Source organism: Podarcis muralis, chromosome 10 (assembly GCF_964188315.1).
Source record: "Podarcis muralis chromosome 10, rPodMur119.hap1.1, whole genome shotgun sequence".
Lineage (NCBI taxonomy): Eukaryota > Metazoa > Chordata > Lepidosauria > Squamata > Lacertidae > Podarcis > Podarcis muralis.
The window spans coordinates 55,569,594-55,597,475 of NC_135664.1; the positions used below are offsets into that span (position 1 = coordinate 55,569,594).

Consider the following 27,882-nt stretch of genomic DNA (forward strand, 5'->3'; position numbering starts at 1 on the left):
TTGACAGCCATGTCCATTTCACATCTTATCAGTGCCTTGATGTCACTTTTGAAAACCTCTGACATTTGCACTAAGAACAGGGATGAAGAGAACCTTTTTCAAACCAGGGTCTGTATTCCCTAATTTCAAGGGTCTTATGCCATTGGTGGGCAGGGCAATGGATGTGACACTGATGCTCACCTTTGTACAATCCAGCCATGCAAAAGTAAGTGGCTTCTACAGTTAGCATCTCTTCATTCAGACATGCAAGAAGCATTGTTATAGTTCAAGTGGACGTTCTAGCCAGGCAAAAGAGCTGGATGATAATGATCACCTGGAGGATAATGCATGAAATGAGTTATTGCATTTCATGGTCTTTGTGGATACACTGCTTACATTTTAATATTTTCTTCTGTAAATGTGTGTATAGATACTTGGCAAATGAGGATTTTCCTTAATGCTTCTGATGAAGTGGGCTGTAGTCCACGAAATCTTATGCCACTGCAGTTGTTTGTTAATTTTTCTTTAAAAAGATCCTTCCCAATATTTATGTACCTGCAGTTGAGTTCCTGCCCTGTTAATGAAAGAGAAGTGGTTGAAGGGCACAAGGGGGGCTTGGTCACTTAATTTGATAGTGTCAGTAGTGGCTAGTGTCTGTAGATCTAACTTGATGGGCATCTTCTGAAAAGTCTCTCTGGAGCATCTCACCCATGGACTACACGTCTTGATGCCAGTAGTCTATTACTAGGGTATTTCCCCCCTTTCACATGTATAGGACAAAGTACTTCCACATTATGAGGGCTGCACTGATTAATGTTGAGAAGAGTATCCTTGTTGCTTAAAGTAGCATTGTGCAACACTTGATTTATTGGGGGAAAGGTAGGGTTTCCTTCTCATTTTCATCAAATCACTCCTTGTCCCACTCAACTGCCTTCCAAATATTATACCTATGGGTTACAAGAGAAGGGGACCAGGTCCCACCTACCTTGTATTCTGAGCACTGACACAGGAGCTAAATTAAAGCTCCCATGAGATGTATGGAAAGGTAAACAGAGTGAAAATACATGGGGGAAAATCTTAGCCTGCTGTTGCTTCTTATGCTTTTAAAAGCTCTGCATTAAACAAAGTGCCAACTGCAGACTATTCATTAATTTCCAGCACGGCAGAAATGAATGTCAGAAACAGTCCTTTAATTCTTAAGCCATCGCAGCCAGCTTAGAGCTCATAATATGATCAACCATAAGCAGTTTGTGATGAGTTCGATAGAAGAAAACTAAATTGTTTAATGATGCATCAATATGTAATCTTGAAGGTTTTTCATCTGTTTGAGGAATTTAAAGCTCTCCCATGTATTTGAAATGCACTGAGTATGTATTTTTGAAATAGAGTTGTTGTTATTCAGTTTCTGTGCACTACAAAAATACAGTGCCAATGATGTCTGGCTTGGTTTATTCTTTAACTGTTTCAGCACTGTTGTCAATGCTGCTGGGTAGAGAGGTCCATGCTCATGCACACTCTTGCAAAGGTGGAAGGACTAGCAGTATTAGGGCAAAGAGCATAATTCACCAAGAAATGGGATGGGAGCTATGCAGGAACTACTGTGGTTCTACACTAGGGATGGACAACTGCAGCCCTCCAGATATTATTGAACTCCAGTTCCCATCAGCCCCAGCCTGCAGGACCAATAGTGAGCGGTGATGGGACTTGTAGTCCAGCAACATCTGCAGGGTCACAGGTTCCCTGCTCCTACACAGCTCTGATTCAGTTCAGTGGGGATCGAACAGGAGAACTTCCTGGTGGATTGTGTCCAAAGCTCCTAGGAGACCAGGACACATGCAATTTCTTTTCTGTGATTTTTGCTTTTTTACAAATGGGGATAAATGACCAGATGTTAATGAAACCCAGTGTTTCCATGGTGTTTTGAATTGCGTTACTGGATTTGCTCACAAATTTATTGACAGCTGCACGAGTTATTATAGCTAGGAAGTGGAAGGGGCAAGGTGAATATAAAATGGAAGAGTGGTATAAAGAGGTGCGGGATATTAGCTATTAATGATAAATTAACACACCCTATTAAGGTAAGATGGGGAATACGCAGGAGAAAAGATTTTGAGGAGGTATTGAGGGTGTTTGTAGAATTTGTACTGTTAAAATAGAAAGGGGTCAAAACATCACAAGAGGTGTTGAAATTTTGGGAGCCTGGATAGTTAAAATGGAATGGTCTCAGGGGTGGGGGGCAGATTTTATTCTTATTTATTTATTATTATTACTATGTCAAAATAAAAAAATATTTTTAAAAAAAGAATAAATAAATTGCTTTACTTTGATTCCCCATGCTCTTTACATTACTAAAATTCATGAAAGCCTGCTCCAATGAACAATGGTGTACGTAGCATGAAAATTTCTACTTTCTCTCTCTGTGGGAATAATGTGAAATATAGTAATGTCACTTTATGTTGTCGTGAACAGCCTTGACTAGATTTTCTGAATGAATTCTGATTTTTTATTATTAACTATGCTGAGGTGACCACAGTTGAGATACCTCTGTTTTAAAGTATGACTGCAATCCAGTACATGTTTCCTTGGAGTAAAACCCATTGGCTTTCTAGGTTGGTGTGCACCAGGCACACCATAGACGGCAAACCTATAACCCTCCAGGTGTTGTTGGACTCCAACTCAGTAAGCATGATCAATTTTCAGGGATGATGGGAGTTGTAGTCCGCCAATATCTGGAGGACCACAGGTCAAACAAGCCTTGTTGTATAGGATTGTGCTGCTAAAAATATTGCACAGTACTGTGATTTCTTTCTGTTTTGCAATGTGCTGTAGTTATTATTATTATTATTATTATTATTCCTGTAGCTATTCCTCTGGGAATGATAGTTGTCAGAGGAGACTGTGATTTGGAGACCTGTCGCATGTATGTGGATCGCCTAGAGGAGGTGAGTTGCCCCAAATTACACACATGTACACAGGTATTCAGGGCCGGATTTAGTTTGATGAGGCCCTAGGCTACTGAAGGTAATGTCCAGCTGTCCTTTGTCAACAACAAATTGTCGCTGTTTTTTGTGTTGCAAATATGCTATATGGTAATTTATGGACCTAATAGGTATCTAAAGCCATTTGCACATAACAAAATATGTACCATATTTTATCAAAGTAATTGTTGAACTGAAATACAATTAAGCAGAAGTATATTTATAGTGAAATACAATTAAGAAGAAGTATATTAATAGTGAAATAATTATTAAGCTCTAACTTAAAATGATTTTTAAGTTAGAGCTTAATAACAAACTTAATAATGCAAACACATTGGCATTTAGCAATAACAAAAGTTCCTTTAGAAACACAATTTACAAAGACTCATAATCTAGTCTCTATAAACAAGCTATAACATGAAATAATAATAGGTGTAAATATATGATGCAAACTACTAATAATTACAAATAGCAGAATGTAGGCACCTTATATAGGGGCCCATTACTTAGATCATAGGAGCCTACACAACATTTTGTGACATGTCTGAACAATAATAAATGAAGAAGTTTGTATATGCAACAAGTTAGCAAGGATGTTTGGAAAACGATGGAGGCTGAGGCTGGTTTGGGACTAACCATTCATTGTTTTGATCTTTCTCCCTCTAGGATTTACAATCTGTAAGTTCAACAACACAGAGAGTCCACTACCAGGTACAACATAAATGGTTCCCAGTCTTTTTAAAAGTCTCTATTGTCCTTGTCTCTAAGTTTTCCAGCTAGCTTTGCCATTTCAGCGTAGTCCATCAGTTTTTCTTGCCATTCTTCTTTAGTTGGTATCTTGTCTTCTTTCCATTTTTGGGCTAGTAATATCCTAGCTGCTGTTGTGGCATACATGAATAGTCCTCTATATTTTCCTGGCAAGTCTTGACCTATAATTCCTAGCAAAAGAGGACATGACTCTTGAGAGAGGGCAAAGCCACATTCGCTTCCTTTTTATATAATATTTTCAGTTCAGGCAAAAATCACCTGCAGCAGTTTCTGTTTGCATTTACAATCTGTTTTTGAAGGTTCATCCTCCAGCCTGCATTTTAAATATAATCTCGTCTGATTCACAGAGTTGCATTTTTAATCTTGTTTCGCCTTAAGGAATATTCTCTTGTTATCACCTTCATGCACTTTCCACATCATTTCCCCCAGCATGCTTGCGCACACGCTAAAATGAAGAGTTTAATAAAGTATAGCACCAGCAAGGGGACCTACCTTATAAAAAGAGAGAGAGGTGTTCTACATTTTTGAATTTTCTCATGTAGAATAAGGGCTCATGCCATTAAGATCAGTCGGGATGGTCTCAGGCCAGTCTTTGCTGCTCTTTCCAAAGCGTGAAAAATCAATAAAAGGTGAAGTTAGTAATGGATCATTTCTTTCAGAGTGTTTCGTTTCCAAAAAATAGGTACATCAAACATTTGCATTGAACAGATATTATCGTTACCACCACCACCATTATTTAATATATTACCTGCCGTTCACCAGCAAGCCCCAGTGTGAATTACTACACTTTAAGAACAAAACAGTGAAAACTGTTCTTCCAAGGACCCTCAGTAACACAAGGAAAGTGCATTTTTTTTTTACTGAGTGTCCCTTCATAAAAAAGTAACATTTCGAACCCGATCCAACTAAAGTTGTGACTCCAAACCTAAGTAGACATGGCATTAAATGCATGAACACAACTGACATTTTTATTATTATTACATAAATAGTAAATCTTGAGTTATACCAAGTCCCACGAGTTGGACTGTTACTGTAGTATATAATATATACTGTAGTATTTAATTATTATTATGTATTTGTTTATACCCCTCCCCCCTTTTCCCTTATGGGATTCAAGGAAACTTGAAGAAAGAAACAAGAATCACTAAAAACTTGGGGGGGACCATTAAAAAATTAAACATTAATAAAATTAAAATTATATGCATAGATAACATCTGTTTAAAACATACATATAATTACAATAACAACTGTAGTACTTATATGACCCCCATCTGCAGTGAGAAGTGAATATCAGGACAAAGGTTCCAGACTCGTGTTTCCCCTAACATCATAGATTTTCATGGTGCATAAAAGATTTTAATGGGGGAACAACCTGAAATTCTACAGTCCAGAAATGGGTTTATAGTCTCATCTCTTATCTGTCAGGACTATACTTCTGTTGCAACTAACCTGGAGCCTTGACACTCTTCCTTGCAGCTAGCATTTCATAGGTGAGGGTCATCGTCTTTGACTGTTTGCCACTGAAATGGTTCCAGTCTCTTTTTAATCCACGTTGTGGAGAGGGATAATGTAAAATATGAACTGGAGGGGGACGGGACAATGAAGTCGTTGCAGATGCTTGAAATGAGATTTCTTCCAGGACCTGCACATTTCGGAACAAATCCTTCCTTGAGGGGCTTTTGAACAGCAATTCTCATCCACAGCAAGGGAATTATTGTTGGAGTCACTGCAGAGTTCTTTGCTTTTGATGAGGACTGCTGTTAAGAAGTGCTACAGAGGAAAGGCCCTGTTCTGAAATGTGTTGGGCTTGGAAAAAATCTTGTTTCAAGCATATGGAGTTGCTTCCTCTCCTCTTCCCTGTTTTTTGGTGCTTTCCAAGTTTTGTGGTTGGTAAAATATGAACTGCCATATTGCCTTCCCTCTGGTGATGGATGTCTCCACCTGTACCAATCAGATTGGCTTGGACAGAAGTCAAGCTTTCCCCCCCACCTGCAAAGTGCTTCTCAATGTAGTGTTTTGAAAAGGGCTTCTGAAGACCCCTGGGAGCAAAGAAGGTCACCTGACATCATTGCGATGTCAGGTGATAAGTAAGTGGCTCTCCCCACCTGTCAAATGTGGCCCACAAAGGGTTGAGAAAATCATGATTTGGCCTCCCAGGCAGATCCAGTTCCCCACCCCTGATGTATATCAATGAATCACCCACCTAGTTCCGCAAGTAAGCCTCTTTGAATCCTCTAGTGCATCATCAGTACTTGATTATTACTCATTTTGAATGGACTCCTAGATTCTCTTCAATTTCCCAGGGAGTTATTTATGTATTCTCTGAGCATCTCTTTGAGCTCTCAACCCAAAGCAGCGTTGTCTTGTTATCAACCTGGTATGAATTATAGAGAGAAAGGCGGACGGTACCTGCGCTCGAGCCTTTTAGTTAATAGAACTATCTTCCTGTCTCACTAATAAGGTGTCTGGGGCACTTTTAGATCTCATAAACAAAGTACATTTCATTCTTGGGGCTCCCTGGAGTTTGGAATGGGGAGAGTCAGCAGATAGCATCACCATGAACCCAGCTGCAAATGAGAAACTTGCCTCCAGATGTTGATTTGTGTTCCCTTCCTTTCTCTGTGTGTTGCTTGCTGCAGTCTGTTTAATACATAGACACCCACCCTCATGTAAGTGAGAGCTCCACCTCCCTCTGGTTCAGCTGCTGTGTTTGGGTTGCCTTCTACAAAGTTACAGGGAGAGAGTCAATAGATTCCTTCTCCGAGTGGATGACTGCCAAAAGCGAAGGCTGCATTGGCTGTGCAGCTGCGCCCAGGAATCTCCCCTCTTCTCTTCTTGTCAAACTATCTTCATCTGAGTTATCAAAGTCTGTGTTTCTCATATATTCCTCATTCTCTGCATCTTTTACCTAAAGCAGTGTCTGCACTCAAGTTAATTAGTAGATCAGCCGAGCAACAACTGCACTCTTCTCTGCAGCAGAGCCAGCAGGTCTAGGTGTGAGGCTGGCACTGCTGCGCCAGCAATCAATGCAGTTTTTTGGGGTGCCAAAAAAATGTGGTTAGGGATGGAGAGTGTCCCAGAATCCTGTAAGAGATCCCAAAGGGTGCCTCTCAGATTAAAGTGCAGCTATAGCTGAACCTTTCTGTCTGCAATGTGGGATGCATAGAATATTGCAGGGTCTATCCTGTGGTTTATTTCCATCACTTTCAGTTGTACAATGTCCCCTTGACCTTCCTCCTTTCTGTCCTTTGGTGCCCATCACATCATAATTTTTAGGATTAACTGAGAATTCCTGTGCTGCAAGAACAATTACTGCTTGGGTCTACAGCAAAATGCTGTCAGATGGAGGTTTGCTGCTCAGTGCCCCAGCCAGCGAAAAATTCTGTCTTCCGGAAGAATCTGTCCTGTCCCACCTGCAGTTTTCTTCCCCGCCCCTCTCCAGACTTTCAATGTGCTGAGGCAGCTGAGCATGCTCAGTCCTTATTGGACCATTTTATTTTGGGGGATGGCAGGGGTTGCCCCCTTAACACCCCCCCTAAAATTGGTACTTCTGCAAACTGCATAGATGTGCATGCTGCTATCATCCTCCTCTTTTACACTGGACATGGTTTAGCTATAATCCTGTTGACACTCACCAAGTGAGGTTGGTGGTTGTGGTGGTGGTGATAATCAATCAATCAATCAATTAATTAATTAATTAATTAAGGTATTACAAATTCCCCATAATTCCCCAGGGCTTGCTGTTTTCCATAGAAAGTAAACTCTCTGAAACTCGCACTCAGAGCAGGGTTCATGCCTAAACATAGGAAGGAGAAGCCATGCTTTGGTTGATTCTGGTGTGTGAAGTGGATGGAGGATTTATGTGATAGAAATAGTTCTTGCAAAAGCAGCACAAGTCAGGCTTTGCTTCTGGGTTTGCCATATCTTTGAATCTCTTGGGAGCTTGTATGAGAAGGGTGTCGGGAGCATCATTTACTTCTCCATCCTGCATAACGAAGGAGGGAAGTGGATGATAGATAGACGACTTAAAACAAGCCCGGAGGCAGCAGCTAATAAGACGAATTTTGCAGCTTCTCATGGGACCAACGTAAAGGCCATTAACCACCAGCAGAAATCTCATGCCAAGCTAATGAGCATCAGCCTGGTCGTGAGAAATTAGAGATGGAGTCTTTCAATGAATTAAACCCTAATTGTTGTAACAGTATGGTTTTAGAAATTGCCCAGGCAGAGAGGGCTGGCTTCTTGCACACCAAGAATGCATGAGCCAAGAACAGTTGTTTTTTTGGAGTCGACCACAATCCAGATGGTATTTACAGTTCAGTTGCATATTTTTTGGCCATGGTGCTATGTCTTTCTTCAAAGCTGGCTTCGTTTACTAGCTAAGAGCCTCTAGCAGGCTGCAATGTTTAAACAACAACAACATGGGACAGGCTAGTGCTCCACATTTGTTTACTTTCCTCGGTGCACATTTTAGAGGCTGTATTTTAAAACTAAACACCCATTTAACATAACTCAGAAGATTTGACCAATGACATCAATGGCTAGCCATGATGCTGTATAATTGCTCCACTGCTGAAGGCTGTATGCCTCTTAACATCAGTTTCCGTGGAGCACAAATGTGGGAGAGTGCTGTTGTGCTTGTATCTGGCTCCCAAGCTTCCCACAGGGATCTAGTTGACCACAGTGAGAAGAGGACACAGGGCTGGATGAGCCTTTGGTCTGCTCCTCTAGGTATGTTCTTATGACACTGCCAATACATTATTGCCCCGGTTACTGACTGCTCAGCTTATATGCAATTATTCTCATATAGATTCACAATAGCCCGGTATAATCCATCACAAAAGTTCAAAAATACCCATAGGAGTGATTCTCACTACTGAAAATTGGCCTGGCTGTGTGGCAAGCTCCAGGTATCGTACAATTGGCTGAGCAACCATCCGTCACGGCATGGCATGTCCAGATAGATTTTCAATCTGCAATGAAAGTGTGTGGGTGTAATCGTCATTGCAGCCTAAAAACCAATTGGGGAAAATAATAATCTGACAAATGCATGGCTGTTTGGCTCACTCATTGATTTTATTGTCCAGCCGGGGGCAATTTTTCAGTCATGTGAATCTACCCCGAGGAGTTCATTCATGCATGCATGTCACTCAGCGGCTCACACCTGAATGTGTGAGGTGATTCCTTTGGAAAGTGTTGCTTAGGAGATTCCATGGAAGCTCTTTCTCTGGGAAACTGATTGGTGCTGAGACTGGTTCAGTATTAGCTACACAGATTGGCAGCAGCTCTCCAGAGTTTCAGACAGGAGACCCTCATTTCCTACCTGGAAATGCGAGGGGTTTAACCTGGCACATTTTGCAAGCAAAGTATGTGATTTTCCCATGAGCCTTTCCCTTTCTGTACTGTTTCCCACATGCAAGTTTCCCTAGTACTTGTTGCCATTATCACCTGGAGGATAGGCACGTGGGAGCTCACTTTCCATATACAATCCTGATTAAACATTTAAATTCACAATAAAGCAATATTTGCAAAAGTTTCATACAGTGGTACCTCGGGTTAAATACTTAATTCGTTCCTGGCCTGAAACTGTTCTTAACCTGAAGCACCACTTTAGCTAATGGGGCCTCCCACTGCTGCTGTGCCACCAGAGCAGGATTTCTGTTCTCATCCTGAAGCAAAGTTCTTAACCCGAGGTACTATTTCTGGGTTAGCGGAGTCTGTAACCTGAAGCATCTGTAACCTGAAGCGTATGTAACCTGAAGCGTCTGTAATCCAAGGTACCACTGTATTGTAGCTGTTGCTGGACCATACCTTAGGCAGTACCCAGAGCATGGGTAGGCAAACTAAGGCCCAGGGGCCAGATCCAGCCCATTATCTGGCCCACAGACGGTCCAGGAATCAGCATGTTTTTACATGAGTAGAATGTGTCCTTTTATTTAAAATGCATCTCTGCATTATTTGTGGAGCATAGGAATTCGTTCATCTCCCCCCCAAAAAAATAATCCGGCCCCCCACAAGGTCTAAGGGACAGTGGACCGGCTGAAAAAGTTTGCTGACCCCGCCCACTGCTTCCCCATCACCAGAACCCTGTGTTTACTTGAAGTAAAGCCATTTTTCACATGCAATCCTAAGCATGTTTATTTGAAAGCTAACTCTGCAATATCAACAGGACTTTGTAGGAAACATGTTGTTAGACAAAGCAATCCCTCCAGCTATCACCTTGAAAATAACTTTTAGGTTAAATGCAGTTAATAACCATATCTGCACCAACATTTCAGTGGCAGGATTTATGATAAAATAAAACTGCTATTGCAGCATCCCCACAAGATAACTGATATCTGCGATACGCTATATTACTCAGTGTTAAATGTGATGGATAAGTGTCTTAAGTGTGTTTTCCTCACCTTTGCACCAGGCCTAGCAAACTCAGTCCAATCCATCCTGTGAGTCAAGACTCGCTCCCATTAACCTTCTAACTCAGAAGGAGGGAGAAATTCTTATTGCCCGACGTTGATATATTTCATATTATTTGCAACTATGCGAATGGTGCAGTGTTACGGAAATATATTAAGACTTGGAAAAACTGTTCTTTGCCCAAGGGGACACACTTCTCTGCATTAAATAAATAAGTGGGAGGGGAGTTGACAAGGTTGCTAATTCTGGGGATTTGACTGTAACAATCATGGAGCGTTGGTGGTGGTAGGGAGCAAATTGCCTTTCAGATCTAGTACTATATTTAATTAACTAATTGCCTGAACATGTTTATGGTGCCATCTCTCTCTCTTGCTTCGAGTCCCTCCTTCTGTGTGGCCTGTGAATTATCTTCTGAATCCTTTAAGCCAGTGTTTCCCAACCTTTTTTGGGCAAAGGCACACTTGTTTCATGAAAAAAATCTCGAGGCACACCACCATTAGAAAATGTTTAAAAAATTAACTCTGTGCCTATATTGACTATATATAAAGTAACTCTCTTTAATAGGAATCAAATAAACACAAAGAAAGTATTTTATAATTACTTTATTATGAAATAGTAAGTAAACAGAAATATGAAAAATTATAAAATACTTTATTCAGTGCGCAACCTGGGCCTGTTTGGCTGAACACAAAGCTGATATTCTGGCTGGAATCGAAGAAAGACACACACGTAGCTCTTCGTCAACAGCTCTCAGTCTCTCTCTGTATTTAGTTTTTATAGCAAATGAAGGAAGAGTAAGCAGGCTGGGGTGGGTTAAGTAAGGGCTGAAAGTGCCTAGATGAAGTGGGGGAAGCTAGAGAGGAGGTACATTCTGACGTTTGAGGATAGACTAGGTTCTTTATGTGAATGATAGGTGAGTTATTTGACAGATCGAACTGAGAGCAAGGTGTGGCTTGTGTAGCTGGGGTGGACATGAATGTTTGGGGTGCAAACCCCAGGCCGGCCAGGTCTGAGGGGGGGCAGGGAGAGACGGGCCTGCCTGCCTCTGCCTGCGCTGTGGTGTGTTTTGCCCCGACCGACGGACGGACCGACCTGCCAGCTGTCTCCGCAGTAGCAGCGCGGACTGGAGCTCCGTCATTCTCCCCGCCGGTGCCCGGGGAGGGGAGTGTGGGGCGGCCGCTGTGGAAGCGACGGCGTGCTCCTCCTCCTCCTCCTCCTCTTGCCGGGCTAGAGCCAGCCGGCTAGCGCTCGCCCCTCCTTGCTCGAGCCGACCCCGCCGCCGGGGGCCTTCCCGTCCTCTCAGCGGCGCCGCCTTGCGTCCCTCGCCCGGGGGTTGGGAGGGGGCTGGGGGGGAGGAAGGGGGCGAGGGGGAGCAGCCGCCGCCGCTCCTGAGGAGATTCTGAGGCGGTGGCGGGCGACGCGTGGCGGAAGAGGAGGGGTCCCGCCAGCCCCGCGTTTCTCTCTCTCTCTCCCTCACGGAAACCTTCCCCTCAGCTTCTGCCGCTTTTTCTCTTCTTTCCCTCTTCCTTTTTTTTTTAAAAAAAAATGAAAAATCTTTCCTTTCTCTCTTTTCCAGCCTCCCCCCCTCTTCATGGAATTTCACTGCACTCGGGCGCCGAGGCGCGCAGGCGCACTGCTCGCTCCTCTTTCCGCGCAGGCGCCTTCTCTCGCTCTTTCGCCTCCTTTTCTTTCTCTCTCGATGGTCCGCCTACAAAGGAGCGAGGGAGGCGCCCGCCATGTTTGGATTTGCATCCAGCAGGAGATGCCGCCGCCGCCCCGCCTCTCGCCGCCCGACTCGCCCGCCTCCCTCCCACGGCACACCAGGCAACGTCTCGCGGCACACTAGTGTGCCGCGGAACACCGGTTGGGAAACACTGCTTTAAGCACACGTAGTGGCATTTGTCCACAACCCCCAATCCCCTCCACACTGGGAGCCAGCGTGGTGTAGTGGTTAAGAGCAGTAGACTCGTAATCTGGTGAACCGGGTTCGTGTCTCTGCTCCTCCACATGCAGCTGCTGGGTGACCTTGGGCTAGTCACACTTCTTTGAAGTCTCTCAGCCCCACTCACCTCACAGAGTGTTTGTTGTGGGGGAGGAAGGGAAAGGAGAATGTTAGCCGCTTTGAGACTCCTTCGGGTAGTGATAAAGTGGAATATTAAATCCAAACTCTTCTTCTCCTATCACCATTGCCCCCACAATGTCTGTCTTTGTCTCTGAGCTTCTGTTTTACCTATAAGTTGTCCTTTGCAGTGATGGCCAAATATGAATAACTCCTCCTCCTCCTCCTCCTCCTTTTTTATTTTTTCTCTCCCTCCTCCTCTTGTTCTATCCAGGACCAGGAAACCTCTTTCCCAAGAGCATTGTCGGTTCAGAGGCTTTCTCCTAGATGGTGCTTCCTAGATGGTAAGTGCAGAAGATGGTTTCATTCATCCTTGCAGCAAAGAGGACATAGGCTGTTTATACACTAAACCTTTAAAGCACATTCCAAACACATTCTTTCTCTCAAAAGATTTCTGGACGCTGTAGTTTACCCCTCACAGAGTTACAATTTCCAGCAAGCCTTAACAAACTACAGTGCCCAGAATTCTTTTAGGAAATGAATGTGCTTTACTGGTATCTTGTATACACGGTCTGAGAAATCTACTTAGACACTCACATTTCAGAGTTTTGCCAAGGGTAACTGTAGTGGCGGACCTTGGTGTCTCAAATTTCAGTGGCACCCTGTGTGGCGCCAAAATCCAGTGCCCCCTGCCTCTTGTCTCCCATTCCGTTCAGCCCAGACACTGAGATCCAGGGCTGAGCACCTTCGGGTGGTTCCCTCACTGCAAGAAGTGAAGCTACAGGGAACCAGGCACAGGGCCTTCTTGGTAGTGGCACCCACCCTGTGGAACACCCTCCCGTCAAGGAAATAAACAATTATCTGACATCTGAAGGCAGCCCTGTTTAGGGAAGTTTTTAATGTTTGATGTTTTATCACATTTATTTATTTATTTTTATTCTGTTGGGAGCCGCCCAGAGTAGCTGGGGAAGCCCAGCCAGATGGGTGGGGTATGTATGTCTGTATGTCTGTATGTATGTATGTATGTATGAATGAATGAATGAATGAATACAGCAATAGTGGTAGATCCTGCTCCAGCATCCAGAAGCTCTGAACCCAGTGTGACCATACCTGTCCCATTCCCCTAGAGCAGTGTTTCCCAACCTTGGGCCTCCAGCTGTTTTTGGACTACAACTCCCATCATCCCTAGCTAGCAAGACCAGTGGTCAGGGATGATGGGAATTGTAGTTCAAAAACAGCTGGAGGCCCAAGGTTGGGAAACACTGCCCTAGAGCAGCCTCTGATAATTGAAGCTTTTCTAGCTGTCCTTAAAATGAATCTTGAATCTACTGTCTGTTAAATCAATACATGTGTGTATTCCATTATCATCCACCATCAAGACGATCAGTTGTTGTTGACGATGTGTGTAATGTTAATTATGGAGAGTACGGCTGGTGTCCTGTAGCACCTGCTATCTGAGATGTCACTTGGTAATACATTTCTCCCCCCTACCCCAGAAGAGACAAGGGGGAGCCCCTGGGGAAATCCTGCCATTTTGGAAATATGTTATTATCAAACAAGAGTATTGCAACGCTATTTTCTTGCCTTATTTGTCTACTTATTTATTTCCCATGCTGGTCTTACAAAGTTTCAAAATAAAATGCGTAACTGAAATGCAGGTCCATTCTACACATGATTGTTAATATACCAGCTGTCCATCAAATGTCTTAAATCACACGCACAAACAACACATGGTCACATGTTACAGGGTAATCCTATTCATGCTTATTATAGGCTGTATGATTATATAACAGACAAATTCTGCAAGAACAAATACCCCAGGATCTCAGTGAGCTTTATGTGCACATGTACTTTGCAAACACTTTATACTGTACACCTTCGGATGAAGGGTGTTGCATAAATTTAATAAATAAAATAAATGAATAGCATGGTTGAAGCATCAAAATAGAATTGTTGGGTGGTGGGTTGTTGTTGTTTTGGTATGTAAGAGTTTTTACTGCTGAGATTTTTGCTGAACTTTTAGAAGAAGAAGAAATAGCAAGCTTTAAGAACATTTTCCCTCCAGACCTTTTCTTTAATGTAGTTATTTCCTTCTTATTTCTAGCAACTTCGGCCGATCGCTTTTACCGCATCGACAGATCTCAGGTACACCACAGCACCTTTTCTTCCTTTCATTCCCCTTAAAGCAATCCTTGCCACCGTAGTGCTCTGATTGTAATCTGTACTCCCACCAGTCCCAGCCAGCCCAGTCAAAAACATCCGGAGTCTGAAACATCTGGAAGGCACTAGGTTGGCAAAGGAACTGCTTTAAAAGATTATGTCAGATGGTAAAGGTAAAGGGACCCCTGACCATTAGGTCCATTCGTGACCGACTCTGGGGTTGTGGCGCTCATCTCGCTTTACTGGCCGAGGGAGCCGGCGTACAGCTTCCGGGTCATGTGGCCAGCAGGACTAAGACGCTTCTGGTGAACCAGAGCAGCACACAGAAACGCCGTTTACCTTCCCGCCGGAGCGGTACCTATTTATCTGCTTGCACTTTGACGTGCTTTCAAACTGCTAGGTTGGCAGGAGCAGGGACTGAGCAATGGGAGCTCACCCCATCGTGGGGATTCGAACAGCCGACCTTCTGATCGGCAAGTCCTAGGCTCTGTGGTTTAACCCACAGTGCCACCTATGTCAGATGGTACAGGATTGGATTTACCATTATACTCCAGATAACAGGAGAATAACCAAATAGCAAAATCTTGTTATATCTAATTGTTTATCAGTTGCAGAATTGGGGCAGATGATCAAGTGTCCATCTATAGGATACGATTGATCTGTGATGTTCAATGATCTCAGAAGGAGATGGACTCTCCTACCCTGGAAGTTTTTAAACAGAGGTTGGATGGCCATCTGTCAGGGACACTTTAGCTGTGATTCCTTCACTTCAGGGGTTGGACTAGATGAACCGTGGGGTCTCTTTCAACTCTACTATTCTATGATTCTAAGCAATGCTGAATTAAAATTCTAGGATGTGCTGCACATTTTTTTTGCAACCCAGGACTCCAAATCTCAGAAAAGACTTGAGCCCGTGGTTTAAATGTTGGAACCTCAAATTCAAAAATATCGGAGACTTTTGCATTCAGTAGACTATAAATTAAATAAAACACCCTGTGTGAACTGGCAGGAGACAGCCAAAGTCAAAAGAACATTCAGAGGCAAAAAGGATCTGCCCTGTCTTCCTGGCTCAAACCCAGTTTGATGTCTAATAGCACAACTTTCGTCTCCTTTCTTGCTTATCTTTCTGTGCTCGGGACAGCTGCATTTTAAAAAGTAAATCTCCGCGTTTATCTCCTTTTGCTGTTTACAGTCTGCCTGAAATCCTAATCCACTGCATGGGAGATAAGATAACTCTGGAAATTATGATAATGTTACAAGCCAGTACAAAATACATCTCCATGCTTTAAAAGCACATCAAACTAATGGTACCGACATTTGTCAGAAATGTAGCACTTTGTGTGCGTGTTTAGCACTTACTGGAAGTTTCGCAAACAGTAGTAGTAATTCTGTTTAGGCTTCCTTTTCTAAAAAACAAAGCAACATTTATTGGCTGTGCAGCTGCAACAAACTAACTAAAGGTGTGTTTGATGCTTTCTGGGACTATAAGCAGAGCCCTATTGCATCAGACCAATGGTCCATCCATTCCAGCATCCCATCTACTGTATATATTTCTGCTGCAGTCCTATAGAATGTGTGGAGCTCAATGTGATGTGTGTATAAAGGTAAAGGTAAAGGTAAAGGTGAAGGGACCCTTGACCGTTAAGTCCAGTCGCGAACAACTCTGGGGTTGCAGCACTCATCTCGCTTTACTGGCCGAGGGAACTGATGTTTGTCTACAGACAGTTTTTCCGGGTGATGTGGCCAGCATGACTAAGCCGCTTCTGGTGAACCAGAGCAGCGCACAGAAATGCTGTTTACCTTCCCGCCGGAGTGGTACCTATTTATCTACTTGCACTTTGACGTGCTTTCGAGCTGCTAGGTTGCCAGGAGCAGGGACCGAGCAACGGGAGCTCACCCCATTGTGGGGATTTGAACCGCCAAACTTCTGATCGGCAAGCCCAAGAGGCTCTGTGGTTTAGACCACAGCGCCACCCACATCCACGATGTGTGTATACTTGGAAATAAATCCCGCTGAATTCAACAGAACCTATTCCCCAATCATTTCCCTTTAGCATTTTTTCAGCCCATATTTTATGGTCGCCTGCCTCATTTTATAGGAGGGAATTGAAACTGGGAGAAGGAGCAAATGGGGCACTGCCCCACTAACCTCAGCCTCTGCTCAGCCAGACTCAACCAGCCTGTCTTCTTACTTACATGCAATCCTGGCAGTAGCACTGCCAATCATCTTCCTCCTCCTTAGTCACAGTGTGAACATCCAGGGAGTAGGATGGAGACAAAACTAGAATTAGTTGCCTCTGCCTGACATTAGTGCTGGCTTCACTTGATTTTTGTCTCCCTGCTTTCTGCCCAGCCAGTCCCAATGGGCAGCTGCCCCCACTGAGATGGTGACCCAGTGAGTCTAACACTATGTACCGATGGCCCAGTTCCAACCCACTCTCCACTGTTTGCAAGAGTCATGGAATCATAGAACTGTAGAGAGTTGGGAGGGACCCCAAGAGTCATTCAGGAATCTCAGCTAAAGCATTTATGACAGGTGACCATCCAACCTCTGCTTAAAAACCTCCAAGGAAGGAGAGGCCACAACCTCCCGAGGGAGACTATTCCACTGTCAAACAGCTCTTACTGTCAGAAAGTTTCGTAAGAATCTCCTTTCTTGTAACTTGAAGCCATTGGTTCAAGTCTTTCAATAAAAGCACCCAGCTTGTGGTGGTCAGTTGTAATCCCTGTGCATATTGACTCCTCCTTAAGGCCAACCATTCACCATGCACAAGATCCAGGGGTGGCTTTTGTTGTTTGTTTTTGCATTATATGGTGTGTTGGGAAATAAAAGACATTTCTGGTGCTGTCCCCTTAATGGACTTCTTTGTGTGATGTTTGGACACACATGCTTGGTTATCTAAGGACATAAGAAGAGCCTGCTGGATCAGTGACCCATCAGTTCCAACATCCTGTTTTCACAGTATCCAGTCAGATGCCTGTGGGAAACCTTTATATAGCACCCAACCACAAGAGCATTCTCTCCTTCCTGCAATTTCCAGCAACTTGCATCCAAAAGCATTACTGCCCCTGATCATGATGGCAGAGTGTAGCCAACATTGCTGATCAATAGGACTTTTCCTCCATTAATTTGTCTAATCCTGTTTTAAAGTATCGGTGGCCATCACTGTCTCCCGTGGGAGCGAGTGCCGTCGTTTAATTATGCATTGCATGAATAAGTTTTCTTCTGTATTTTCTATCTACAAGGAAAGCTTTTGTATGGGAAGGATTTTCAGTTCCTTTCCACGCAATGGCCATGACCTGCTAATCATGGCAAACACTTTCTTTATGTCTAGAAATTGAGTTCCATTGAGTTCATTGTGCACAAACTATGGATTAATCATTCACTCTCATGCTGTTGCTGCAGGAACATTTGCACTTCGTGACTGAAATTTCGCAGGACGAGATTTTTATTCTGGACCCAGAAATGGTGGCAACGCAGCCTGCAGGGACGCCTCCAGGAATGCCTGATCTGGTAGTGGAGCAGGCCTCTGGGTAAATTTCTTCTTTTCCCCCAGCATGAAGTGGGATCTGGAAGTCTCTGTACATATCTTTCCTTTGTATAATGGGAGCTGCTCCAGAGGACAGTTTCATGCATTCACCGTTGTGAAGAGTACAAAAAGGGAGAAAGTGTTCATACAGGCTAAATTTCAAACCAGAGATGTGTGACTAATGTTTGCTCCTTTGAGAGATGCAAGGACTCAGCCTACATGGGAATTGGGCATCCTGCTTGCTTCAGGTTACCCAGATACTAGTTATTGGTCCTGATGGTTTTAACTGCCAGTGACTTCTGAATTTTTGCTCCTCTGACTTAGACTAAATAAAGGAACATTAGTTTTATGCAATTGTATGCAAACTGCTTCAAAGAATTTAGAACCTGTTTGATTGGTGCTACTTTCCTAAAGGCATCCTGGGAATTTATTTGTTTATTTTGCTTAGAGGTTTCTTCACCAAAAATGGTCACAGTTCAGAAAAAAAGAAGAAGGTACAATGAAACATCTGTCTTATCTATTTTAAACTGAAGATTGTTGTGCATTGTAAGAAATGCCTTTTAGATTTTCACAACAAATCTTAATTGCCTTTCATCAGTGTTGTGTCTGAAATAGTCCATGAGTGGCAATCCAGATGGCAGGAGTATCAGGAGTTCAGCGGAAGAGCCCTCTTGCAACCTTATAAGATTGGCAGGTGAAAATAATGGTTAAGGAAACATGCAAGAGTATGAGAAGAGTTGTGAATAATCAACTCTGCAGAGAAGCAAGGCATGGAATGATCATCTTCTGGGAATAGTAATATGGATGAATCAGTCAGTTTCAGTTTGCCCCCACACCTGCAAAGGAGCCTCAGAGACAGTACTGGAATTAGAGTTATATTTATTCGAAATAGAACAAGTTGGAGAAGCGGCAAACCAACTTCAACCCAATTAACCCAGCTTCAACTAAATTCAAGAAGTACAGGCAGGTGAGGGTTTAACTCATTCTGGTGGGGAAGCATCTCTCAAGCCTTCCTGGGCACATGTTCCAGCCTCAGACTGGAGCTCTCCAGCAAAGGATGTGAAGCAGTAAACAAACACCCTCCTTGCCAGGGTGCTGAGCAATCATCCAAGGTGCGCATGCCAGGCCTCGAGGATGCCTCCATGTCACCCCAAACACAAAGTACTGGCAGATCTCCGAAGAGTGTCCTCTACCCAATAGCGCCTCATTTCCCTCATTATCTCTTCACCCATTCTTTCCTTCCCTGTCCATGCTTCATGCTGCAACAGGCACCATCCACACCACTGCAGGAATGCTGAATGAACTGAACAATGTGAAGCAGGCAAAAGGCAGGCGGGTTCCTAGGCCAATCAGGCTGCAAGCGCGCGCGCGCACGCACACACACACACACACACACCCCAAAATAAAATACTGTTCCTTCAACGGATGATTTGCTAATGCCCACATTGCACACAGGAAAAGAGGAAGCTTGCAAACCAGTAAAGAGAAAGAATTGGCTTATTAAACCCCCACTTTGCTCTCTCAGCATGTGATCCCCTCATCCTTTCCCTTTGGAAGCAACAAGCTCCTGAGCTGTCTTCTGGAGCAGGGAAGGAGTGGGGAAAAATATGCACCCACTTTAGAGGTGGGAGTGAAATTTTCTCAGTCTCTCATTTAGCCCATCTTCTGTTTGCCCCATATCTGCTGCAGTTTGCAATTGCTGCTTGATAGCAAAGCAAAGCAAAGCAAAGCAAAGCAAAGCAAAGCAAAGCAAAGCAAAGCAAAGCAAACTTAAAAGCAGTTCCTTAAAATGTCAGCATGTAAATTTTCCCCAATATACCAAGGTTGGCTTGCAACTTCACCTGTTAGAAAAATTCCCTAATTTATGTATTTTTGCATTCAGTTCACTGATTTGTGTGCACTAATACACCCCCCCCCCCGGTATGCATTGTTTTTGGCATGAGCACAGAACTTCAACATTTGGAGAAGCACGAATTAAGCCGTGTTTCAGTTAGCGTGTGGGTTCCTGAAGTGCTAATTAAGTAGGTTCACATTTGAAAGGTGAACCAAGCAGCACTACCCCACCCCCCACCCCGCTCCCCACCCCACCAAAAAATAAAGCAAAAACTCCCATCTGAGAATAATGGTGTTTTCCATTTGGAAATCTTTTTCTCAGAATATCAGATCGGTGGAATCCTGCTGTTCGAAAGCGCATGCTGAGTGACAGTGGCCTGGGGAAGATGTCCCCTCACTACGAGGTACCTGAGAAACAAAAGGAGGCCAGCAAGGCGCACATGCTGCAGTAAGAGCCCTCTGCATTTCTCTGCTTGATGCTGCATTGCTACCACCACCAAAGGCAATTTTACCTGCTCTTTTACAATGCGTTTTCGATACACTGTTCTGATGTGCTCTGCATTCTCTGCTTTCTCTCAATCTGCCTCATACTTTTTCATCTTCTTTATTATTTTTTAAATCTACATTGTGCACCCTTGATTCAAACTAAGCCAGGGCATATCTGAACTGCAAGGTCTAGGGAATGTTGCAACATTTGAACGAGGAAGAAAGGTTGTTTTCTGCTGCTCCAGAGAAGTGGACACGGAGCAATGGATCCAAACTACAAGAAAGAAGATTCCACCTAAACATTAGGAAGAACTTCCTGACAGAAAGAGCTGTTCGACAGTGGAATTTGCTGCCAAGGAGTGTGGTGGAGTCTCCTTCTTTGGAGGTCTTTAAGCAGAGGCTTGACAACCATATGTCAGGAGTGCTCTGATGGTGTTTCCTGCTTGGCAGGGGGTTGGACTCGATGGCCCTTGTGGTCTATTCCAACTCTATGATTCTATGATTCTAAAAAGAGAATGTACATTCTAAGAAGAGAATGTACGAAGCTGCTTTATATATTGAGTCAGACCATTGGTGTATGTATGGCATGTTAGGTGAAGGGCAGTACCTCTGGTGGGGGACATGTACCCCTTTGATCCCCACCCTACACTGAGATCTCACCTGTGACAGCAGCCACATCCCAGGAAACAGTTTGACTGGGTGGCTAAACCAGGCAAGGGTAGCCGATGAGTCTTCAACCCTCAGTGAGTTAGGGACTTTGCGGAAGAGACCAATAATGGGTTCAATGGGTCAGGAAGGCTGTTTCTGTACATTCTGCAGAGGGAAATGAGGGGCAGATGGGGCTCATCAATCTGGGAAGGTATCCCACCTAGGAGAAGGAAAACTTTGGTGTTAAACCTCCACTGCTTTGCAGCTATACTCTGTTGGGATAAAGGCTTTGGGAACAAACCCTTAGGAATAACCCCTATCTGCTGCCTTGTGGGACACCTTTGGGAGAATGCATATACACATGCAGTTGTACCTTGGTTTTCGAACAGCTTAGTTCATGAACAACTTGGAACTCAGAAGTAGCTGTTTCAGTTTGTGAACTTTGCCTCAGACATTGAACGTCCGGTGTGGCTTCCGATTGGCTGCAGGCTGAAGGGAAGACAAAAAGGGGGTGGGGGGGGGGAGAGAGAAAGAGAATCCATTCCCTGACCCTTAGCAGCATTCCAGAGCAACTTGAATAATTGTAGGCTCATCCATGACAGTTTTTGTAATGGACAAGAAAGACAGGAGTGCTCTCTGTGAAGAACAGCTAGTGATGGTTCTTAAGATGGCACATTAATTTAGAGCCCCAAATTTACTTGCATTTTCACCCCTTTTTTTGCTCATGTACATTGTTGCCCTCCTGGTTCAGAATTATAACATGGAAGCCGAAGAAGGAAGCACATAGAATGAAGGCAATTGCACAACTCTCTCTTTCCTTCTGTTTGTCTTGCATCACAACTTCTGCACAATTTTTATTTGTAACCTTTAGCGCAATTTCATTTCCACCCCACCTTTCCTTCGGGGAGCTCAGATTGGCATCCGCATTCACCTTTCTGCATTGTGCTTCTTGTACACCATGTAGAGATGATTGCATTTTGGCAGCATGCAAACTGTTTAAATAGCTTATAAATAAAATAAATCTGCAGAACACCCCTTTGAAGTTGGCTAGGTTGAGAAGACCATGGGGATTTGAACTCTGACCCTAACCTGACTGTCTAGAATCTGACCACGGCACCAGACTACCTCTTCAGCAGCTGATTTTTAAATTTATTGCTTTATCTGGCAAATTTTAGAACTGGCTGGTGGTTTATTCACAGATACAAGAAAAAAAGTTCCTTCTCTCCTTGTAGTCAGACTCAGAGGTGTTTGTTTTCCCAAGAGCTAGACTTGCAATTCACTTTTGTGAAGGCCACATTTACATGATGCATGTCTTGATCTTGAGACACATGGGAGTTTTTCTAATTTATATTTGCTGTACAATTTATACATTTTTTGTCCAAACTGATTGCTGAAATTGACTTGATTTTTAAAAATAGAAGATATGCAAGACTCTTGGTTCCTCAATCCTGATTTAAGCATCCTTTCTTCTCCTCTTGATAGTGATGTAGAACTGTGGTAAATGAGGACTGAAATATGTGAGGACTGAGGCAGGATTCTCACGCATTTGTTCCCTCAGCATTTCCTGCATCTGCTACCAGGGGCAGTGCCTCTGACAGGTGTCAGCAGTAGCCTGGACAGGAAGTCCTGGCCTGTGAAGGACTTAACACATGACTGCCAAAGTTGGCTGCCATTGAGAAGATAGGAGGCAGTGTAGTAGTTAGAGGGTTGGACCAGGACCTGTGAGACCAGAGTTCAAATCTCCACTGGGTGACCTTGAGTCACTAACTCACAGCCTAACCTATCTCACAGTGTTGTTTTTGTGGGTTATAAGTGTCAATAACTAGTAAGTAAGATCATACTCTCCAACATTTTTCTGATGGAAATGGGTACATCCCATTCCATAATGATCATTTTACTATTTATACGCCACACATATTATTGGGTTGCCCCAGAACTCTGGGCAGCTTCTAACATATATAATAACATAATAAAACATTAAACGCACCAAAAAACTTCCCTAAACAGAATTGCCTTCAGATGGCTCAGGGGTCGGATAACTCCATACCTTCCAACATTTCTCCAATGAAAATAGGGACATCCTAGGGAAAAGTGGGACATTCTGGGATCAAATCAGAAACTGGGACAGCTTCTCTAAATCAGGGACATCTCTGGAAAATAGGGAAAATAGAGGGTCTGTAAGAGTGGTCATTGGAACATCAGATGAATGAGGGAAAACAAGTATACCCAAGTAACATGTGCCTGTTTTATTGTATTTTAAATATATTGCAAACTATCACAAGAACTTTGGTTAGCAGGCAGGGTATAAATACTGAAAGTGAACAAATAGAATAGAATAGAATAGAATAGAATAGAATAGATTCTTTATTGTCATTACACAAGTGCAACATTGCACAAGTGCAACGAAATTGGATGCCATCCCTTAAAAACAACAAAAGCAAAACAACAACAACAACCAAACAAACCACATTCCAGCCACACCCACACCAACACCCATCAAACTCCCAGGTCACACTATCGAGTTACAGCATTCAAAAAGGCCACAGCTCTTGGATAGAAACTGTTTTTCAGTCTATTTGTCCTTGACTTGATCTTTCTATATCTCCTGCCAGAAGGCAGTAGTGCAAACATACTGTGTCCCGGGTGAGATGAATCCTGCAGGATGTTGTTTGCTTTCCTAAGACAACGGGAACCGTACAGTTCTTCCAAAGATGGGAGAGGATGACCAATAATCCTTTGGGCTGTGGTTATGACCTTCTGGAGCACCTTCCTCTCCCTAGCTGTACAACTGGAGAACCAAGCACAAATACAGTATGTAAGAATGCTCTCTATGGAGCCTCGGTAGAAGGACACCAGCAGTCTCTCACTCAGATTGTTCTTCTTCAAAAGTCTGAGGAAATAAATTCTCTGCTGGGCCTTCTTCACCAGAGCAGTGGTATTTGCGCTCCAAGTCATGCCCTGATCGATAGTTACTCCCAAAAACCTGAATTCCGCCACCCTCTCCACCCGTTCCCCGTTGATATACAAGGGCTGAATGTCCGCCTTTTTTTTCCTGTAATCCACCACCAATTCCTTGGTCTTAGCCGTATTAAGAGCCAGATTGTTCTCTCCACACCAAACACAGAGCCGCTCCACCTCGTCCCGATAGGCGGACTCATCCCCTCCTGAAATGAGCCCTACCACCGTAGTGTCATCAGCAAACTTGATGATTTTGTTGCTGGAATAGATGGCTGTACAGTCATACAAATGAATATGCTAGTGTCAGGGAACTGCCATCAGGTCAGAGGCAGTTGTGTTATAGGGAACCTCCAAAGATCTTGCAAAGCAGCTCCTCCTTTGGCGAGGAGGAAAGCCCCACTTTCAGTGGAGAGGAGGTGGTGGGACCAGGGGATGCTAGGGAGAGCCTCAACATCGAGCCTGAGCAAATCGGATGGGAGGGAAGTACCCCTTTGCCAGTGCCCAGTCTGCGCAGCAGGTTACGGCACAAGGAAGGGAGCAGAAGGCTGGGGGGTCACACGACTGTTATGCTGGGGGAGGTACAAGGACCGCCCACTCCCAGATTCTGCTAGCAACTGAGCCGGACATGAACTTGCGATGCTCTTCACTGTAAATAATAATAATAATAAAGCCTGGAAAAGACAGGTTGGAGTCTTGCCTGTTTGCTCTCGAGCAACCACACCACCACCTGACAGCTAGCAAGAGACTTGTTGGGCAACAGCAATGACAGCTTTGTCACATGTGTGCTCCTTGCGATCTAAATTCGAAACATGCCAGTTTGGCTGTGTGAATGGGATCAGGATGCAGCCATATGCCCTACATCTGGGAAGGACCCCTCCAACCAAACTGAGTTTGCCTAATTTCAACTGATGTTGTGATGCTTGTCATTTCCTGCCATCGTCCTTGGGCAGAAACACCAAACCAAAATTCTGTCTGCATAAATTAAACCTAGGCGAATGACATTTTCCTTGCATTTGGCCCTCTCGCCCTCCTGGTGTTTGAGGTCAGGGGTAGATGGCACACAGCTGCTTCTGGTGAGAACAGGAACATTTTTGGGTGCTGTCCAGATGTGGTGGTGAAAAAAGAGTATACTATAAAGTGTTGAATTGCTGCCATCCTCTCCCATTCCTATTCTCAGTGAATAATGTTTTTTATATAATACAAATTCCCTGAAGTGGAAGCAAGATTGCTCTTTCCCCCTCCTCTGAATCTTGGAAGCAGAGACTCTTAATTATGTTTTTGTAGCATCTCTGCACCTGACGCATTGTGGAGGAAATTTGCCCTGCTGACAAATTGCTCTGGCAGGTAGTGACACACAAAATGCACCCACATGCCAGGAGCTTACAAATTGGCATCTTCCAAACAAGCTTGCTGTTGACTAGCGCCACCTCCATTCCTTTCCTTTTCCCCTTCCCTCCTTCCGTCTCTGAAATGAACAACTAAGCTCCTAACCTTTCTTTGGGACTGATTTCAAGCAGATTGGCTAAGAACATCACTGGCGCAAAAATGTTTTGCTGCAATTTAGATTTTAAATGCTCTTCGAATATTGCCAGCGACTAAAGCAAAGGCAAACAAAAAAACATTTTGACAGTGAAGTATAAGACTTTAAAAAATGTTGGAATACATTTTAGGATACAAACTCGATGTTGGCAGAGAAGATAGACATATGATGCCTTTCCCATTCCTCACCATAATGTGAATTATTTTCTCCCCTCCATCCGGGTCTGAGTAGTTGCCTTGACCAGATAAGAATAGGTGGTTTCTTCAAAAGCATTTGCAAACTTCACTCGCGATATCTCTTTCTTTCTTTCTTTCTTTCTTTCTTTCTTTCTTTCTTTCTTTCTTTCTTTCTTTCCCCTTCTCTGTTTATTATTCTGTTCAAGTGAAATGGTCAGAGAGACATAAAGGAAAAGAGCAAACAAATTTCAGGGTCATAAACATTTGTGCAATGAGTTTCTGTCTGAATAATGAAGAGGGAAAAAGACCCATGGGAATCTGATCTCTGTGGAGTTCTTCTCACAACTCTGATCTGGGGTAAAATTCAAAGTTCTGGCTTTGAAAGAAACAAATGGCTTGGGTCTAGGATACCTCAGGGATGGGCATAGCATCTACTTTGCATGTAGAAGATTCCAGATTCAAACCACCACCACCCACATCTCCATTTTGGACTAGGACTATTTGCCCCATCTGAAACTCCAGAAAACGGATGCCAGTCAGTGTCAACTGGTTTTCCTCATCCTTGGGTCTCCAGATGTTTCTGGACTACAACTCCCATCATTCCCTGACCATTGGTATTGCTAACTGGGGATGATGGGAGTTGGGGGTCCAACATCTGGGGACCCAGTGTTGAGGGAGGCTGAAGTAATTTTTTTGTTTGTTTATTTAGTTCATAAATGTCATTTCATTTTTAAAAACCTCAAAGCAGGTTACAAAAAATAAATCAGCAAAATCAAGAAACAACAACCATACTTGAGTATCTGGATCATAGAATCTAAGAGTTGGAAGGGACCCGCAAAGGTCTTCTAGGACCCACATACCTATGGGACCGCTTCTCCTGGTATGCCCCGCGGAAGACCTTAAGGTCCACAAATGACAACATTTTGGAGGTCTCAGGTCGCAAGGTGGTTAGATTGGTCTCAACTAGGGCCAGGGCCTTTTCAGTACTGGCCCCAACTTGGTGGAACTCTCTGTCACAAAAGACTAGGGCCCTGCAGGACTTGACATCTTTTCGCAGGGCCTGCAAGACAGAGCTGTTCTGCCTGGCCTTTGGTTTGGACTCAGTCTGACCCTTATGTTTCCCTCCCCTTACAGTTTTGATTTATGGGCTACTTTTAAAATGAGGCAGCATTTTAAATTGCATTTTAACCTGTATTTTAAATTGGGTTTCCCCCCCCCTATTATGTTTTTACTGTAATTTTACTATTGTTAGCTGCCCTGAGCCTGGCTCTGGCCAGGGAGGGCGGGGTATAAATTATTATTATTATTATTATTATTATTATTATTATTATTATTCAGGAGAGTCCACAACCTCCCAAGTGAGACTGTTCCACTGTCGAACAGCTCTTACTGGTAGAAAGTTTTTTCATACGTTTGGTGGGAAACTCCTTTCTTGTAACTTGAAGCCATTGGTTCAAGTTCTACCTTCCAGAACAGGAAAAAACAAGCAGGCTTGCTTGAAGTACAAAACAGAATCCTGACTGACTGCTGGGACAGAAAACTGGGGTTGTGGGATATTGGGACTGAAATGGAGTATATTTAATAGGAGTTCTCCACGCTGCAACATTTTGCTGCAGGACCCACTTGTTCACACTTAACTCTTTCACTTCTCAGCCTTGGATTCTTTTTTCAATCTCTGAGTCCCCTTTCCTGTTGGTTAGTTAAGTTTCAAGCAAAACCCTCTAATACTTGCTTAGTTATTTAACATATTTCTCGTATGGCTGTTGTCCAGAATAGTTGGATTTTGGGGCACTCCCTCCACACCTCAGAATTGGCCCTACTAAACATCTTCCAAGACAATAATGCCCACTTACACCACAAAGAACTCATAACCCACCTACTTTCAGCAGCCAGAAGCATCATAGCCAGAGACTGGAGAGACCTGTCAGGAGTAAACATGGACCAATGGTACCAAATAGTATGGGAAACAGCCTTACTAGAAAAATTAACCAATAAACTGAAACTGACACGAGGACAAACAGAAGAAGACGCCTTGACCCCTGTATGGCTCCCCTTTATCATATACACAGCCCAACAAGACAATGACAAAAATCAACCAACAGCATACAAATCATTATGGCTAACCTGATCCAAAATACCCACCCACCCAACTCACACATGAAAACAAAGACCACCGCAGCCAACCACAAATGAATAACCACACCCTAGGCCAACCCCAACCTCTCTCACCACCAAAGGAACACAAGTGAATAGCAGAGAACCTGTGCAAGCGATGCTGACACAAACCCCCACATATATTAAGTAAAATAGAAACATTGCCACCCGACCCCACCTCCACTCACCTTTCCCCCCC

General features: G+C 43.7%; 1 protein-coding gene across 6 annotated transcripts in view; it reads left to right on the forward strand.

Moving 5' to 3' along the window:
* DGKI (diacylglycerol kinase iota) overlaps window positions 1–27,882 on the forward strand; it is a 259,648-nt gene that overhangs the window by 195,404 nt on the left and 36,362 nt on the right. For 4 of the 6 annotated variants that reach the window (XM_028746780.2, XM_028746783.2, XM_028746781.2 and 1 more), the window contains 6 exons: window positions 2,842–2,921; window positions 3,624–3,668; window positions 12,473–12,542; window positions 14,303–14,343; window positions 17,765–17,892; window positions 20,044–20,169. In XM_028746780.2, the coding sequence (XP_028602613.2) occupies window positions 2,842–2,921; window positions 3,624–3,668; window positions 12,473–12,542; window positions 14,303–14,343; window positions 17,765–17,892; window positions 20,044–20,169 (490 nt within the window). The remainder of the gene's footprint in view (window positions 1–2,841; window positions 2,922–3,623; window positions 3,669–12,472; window positions 12,543–14,302; window positions 14,344–17,764; window positions 17,893–20,043; window positions 20,170–27,882) is intronic. The other 2 variants (XM_077935076.1, XM_028746784.2) reach the window with 1 other exon arrangement.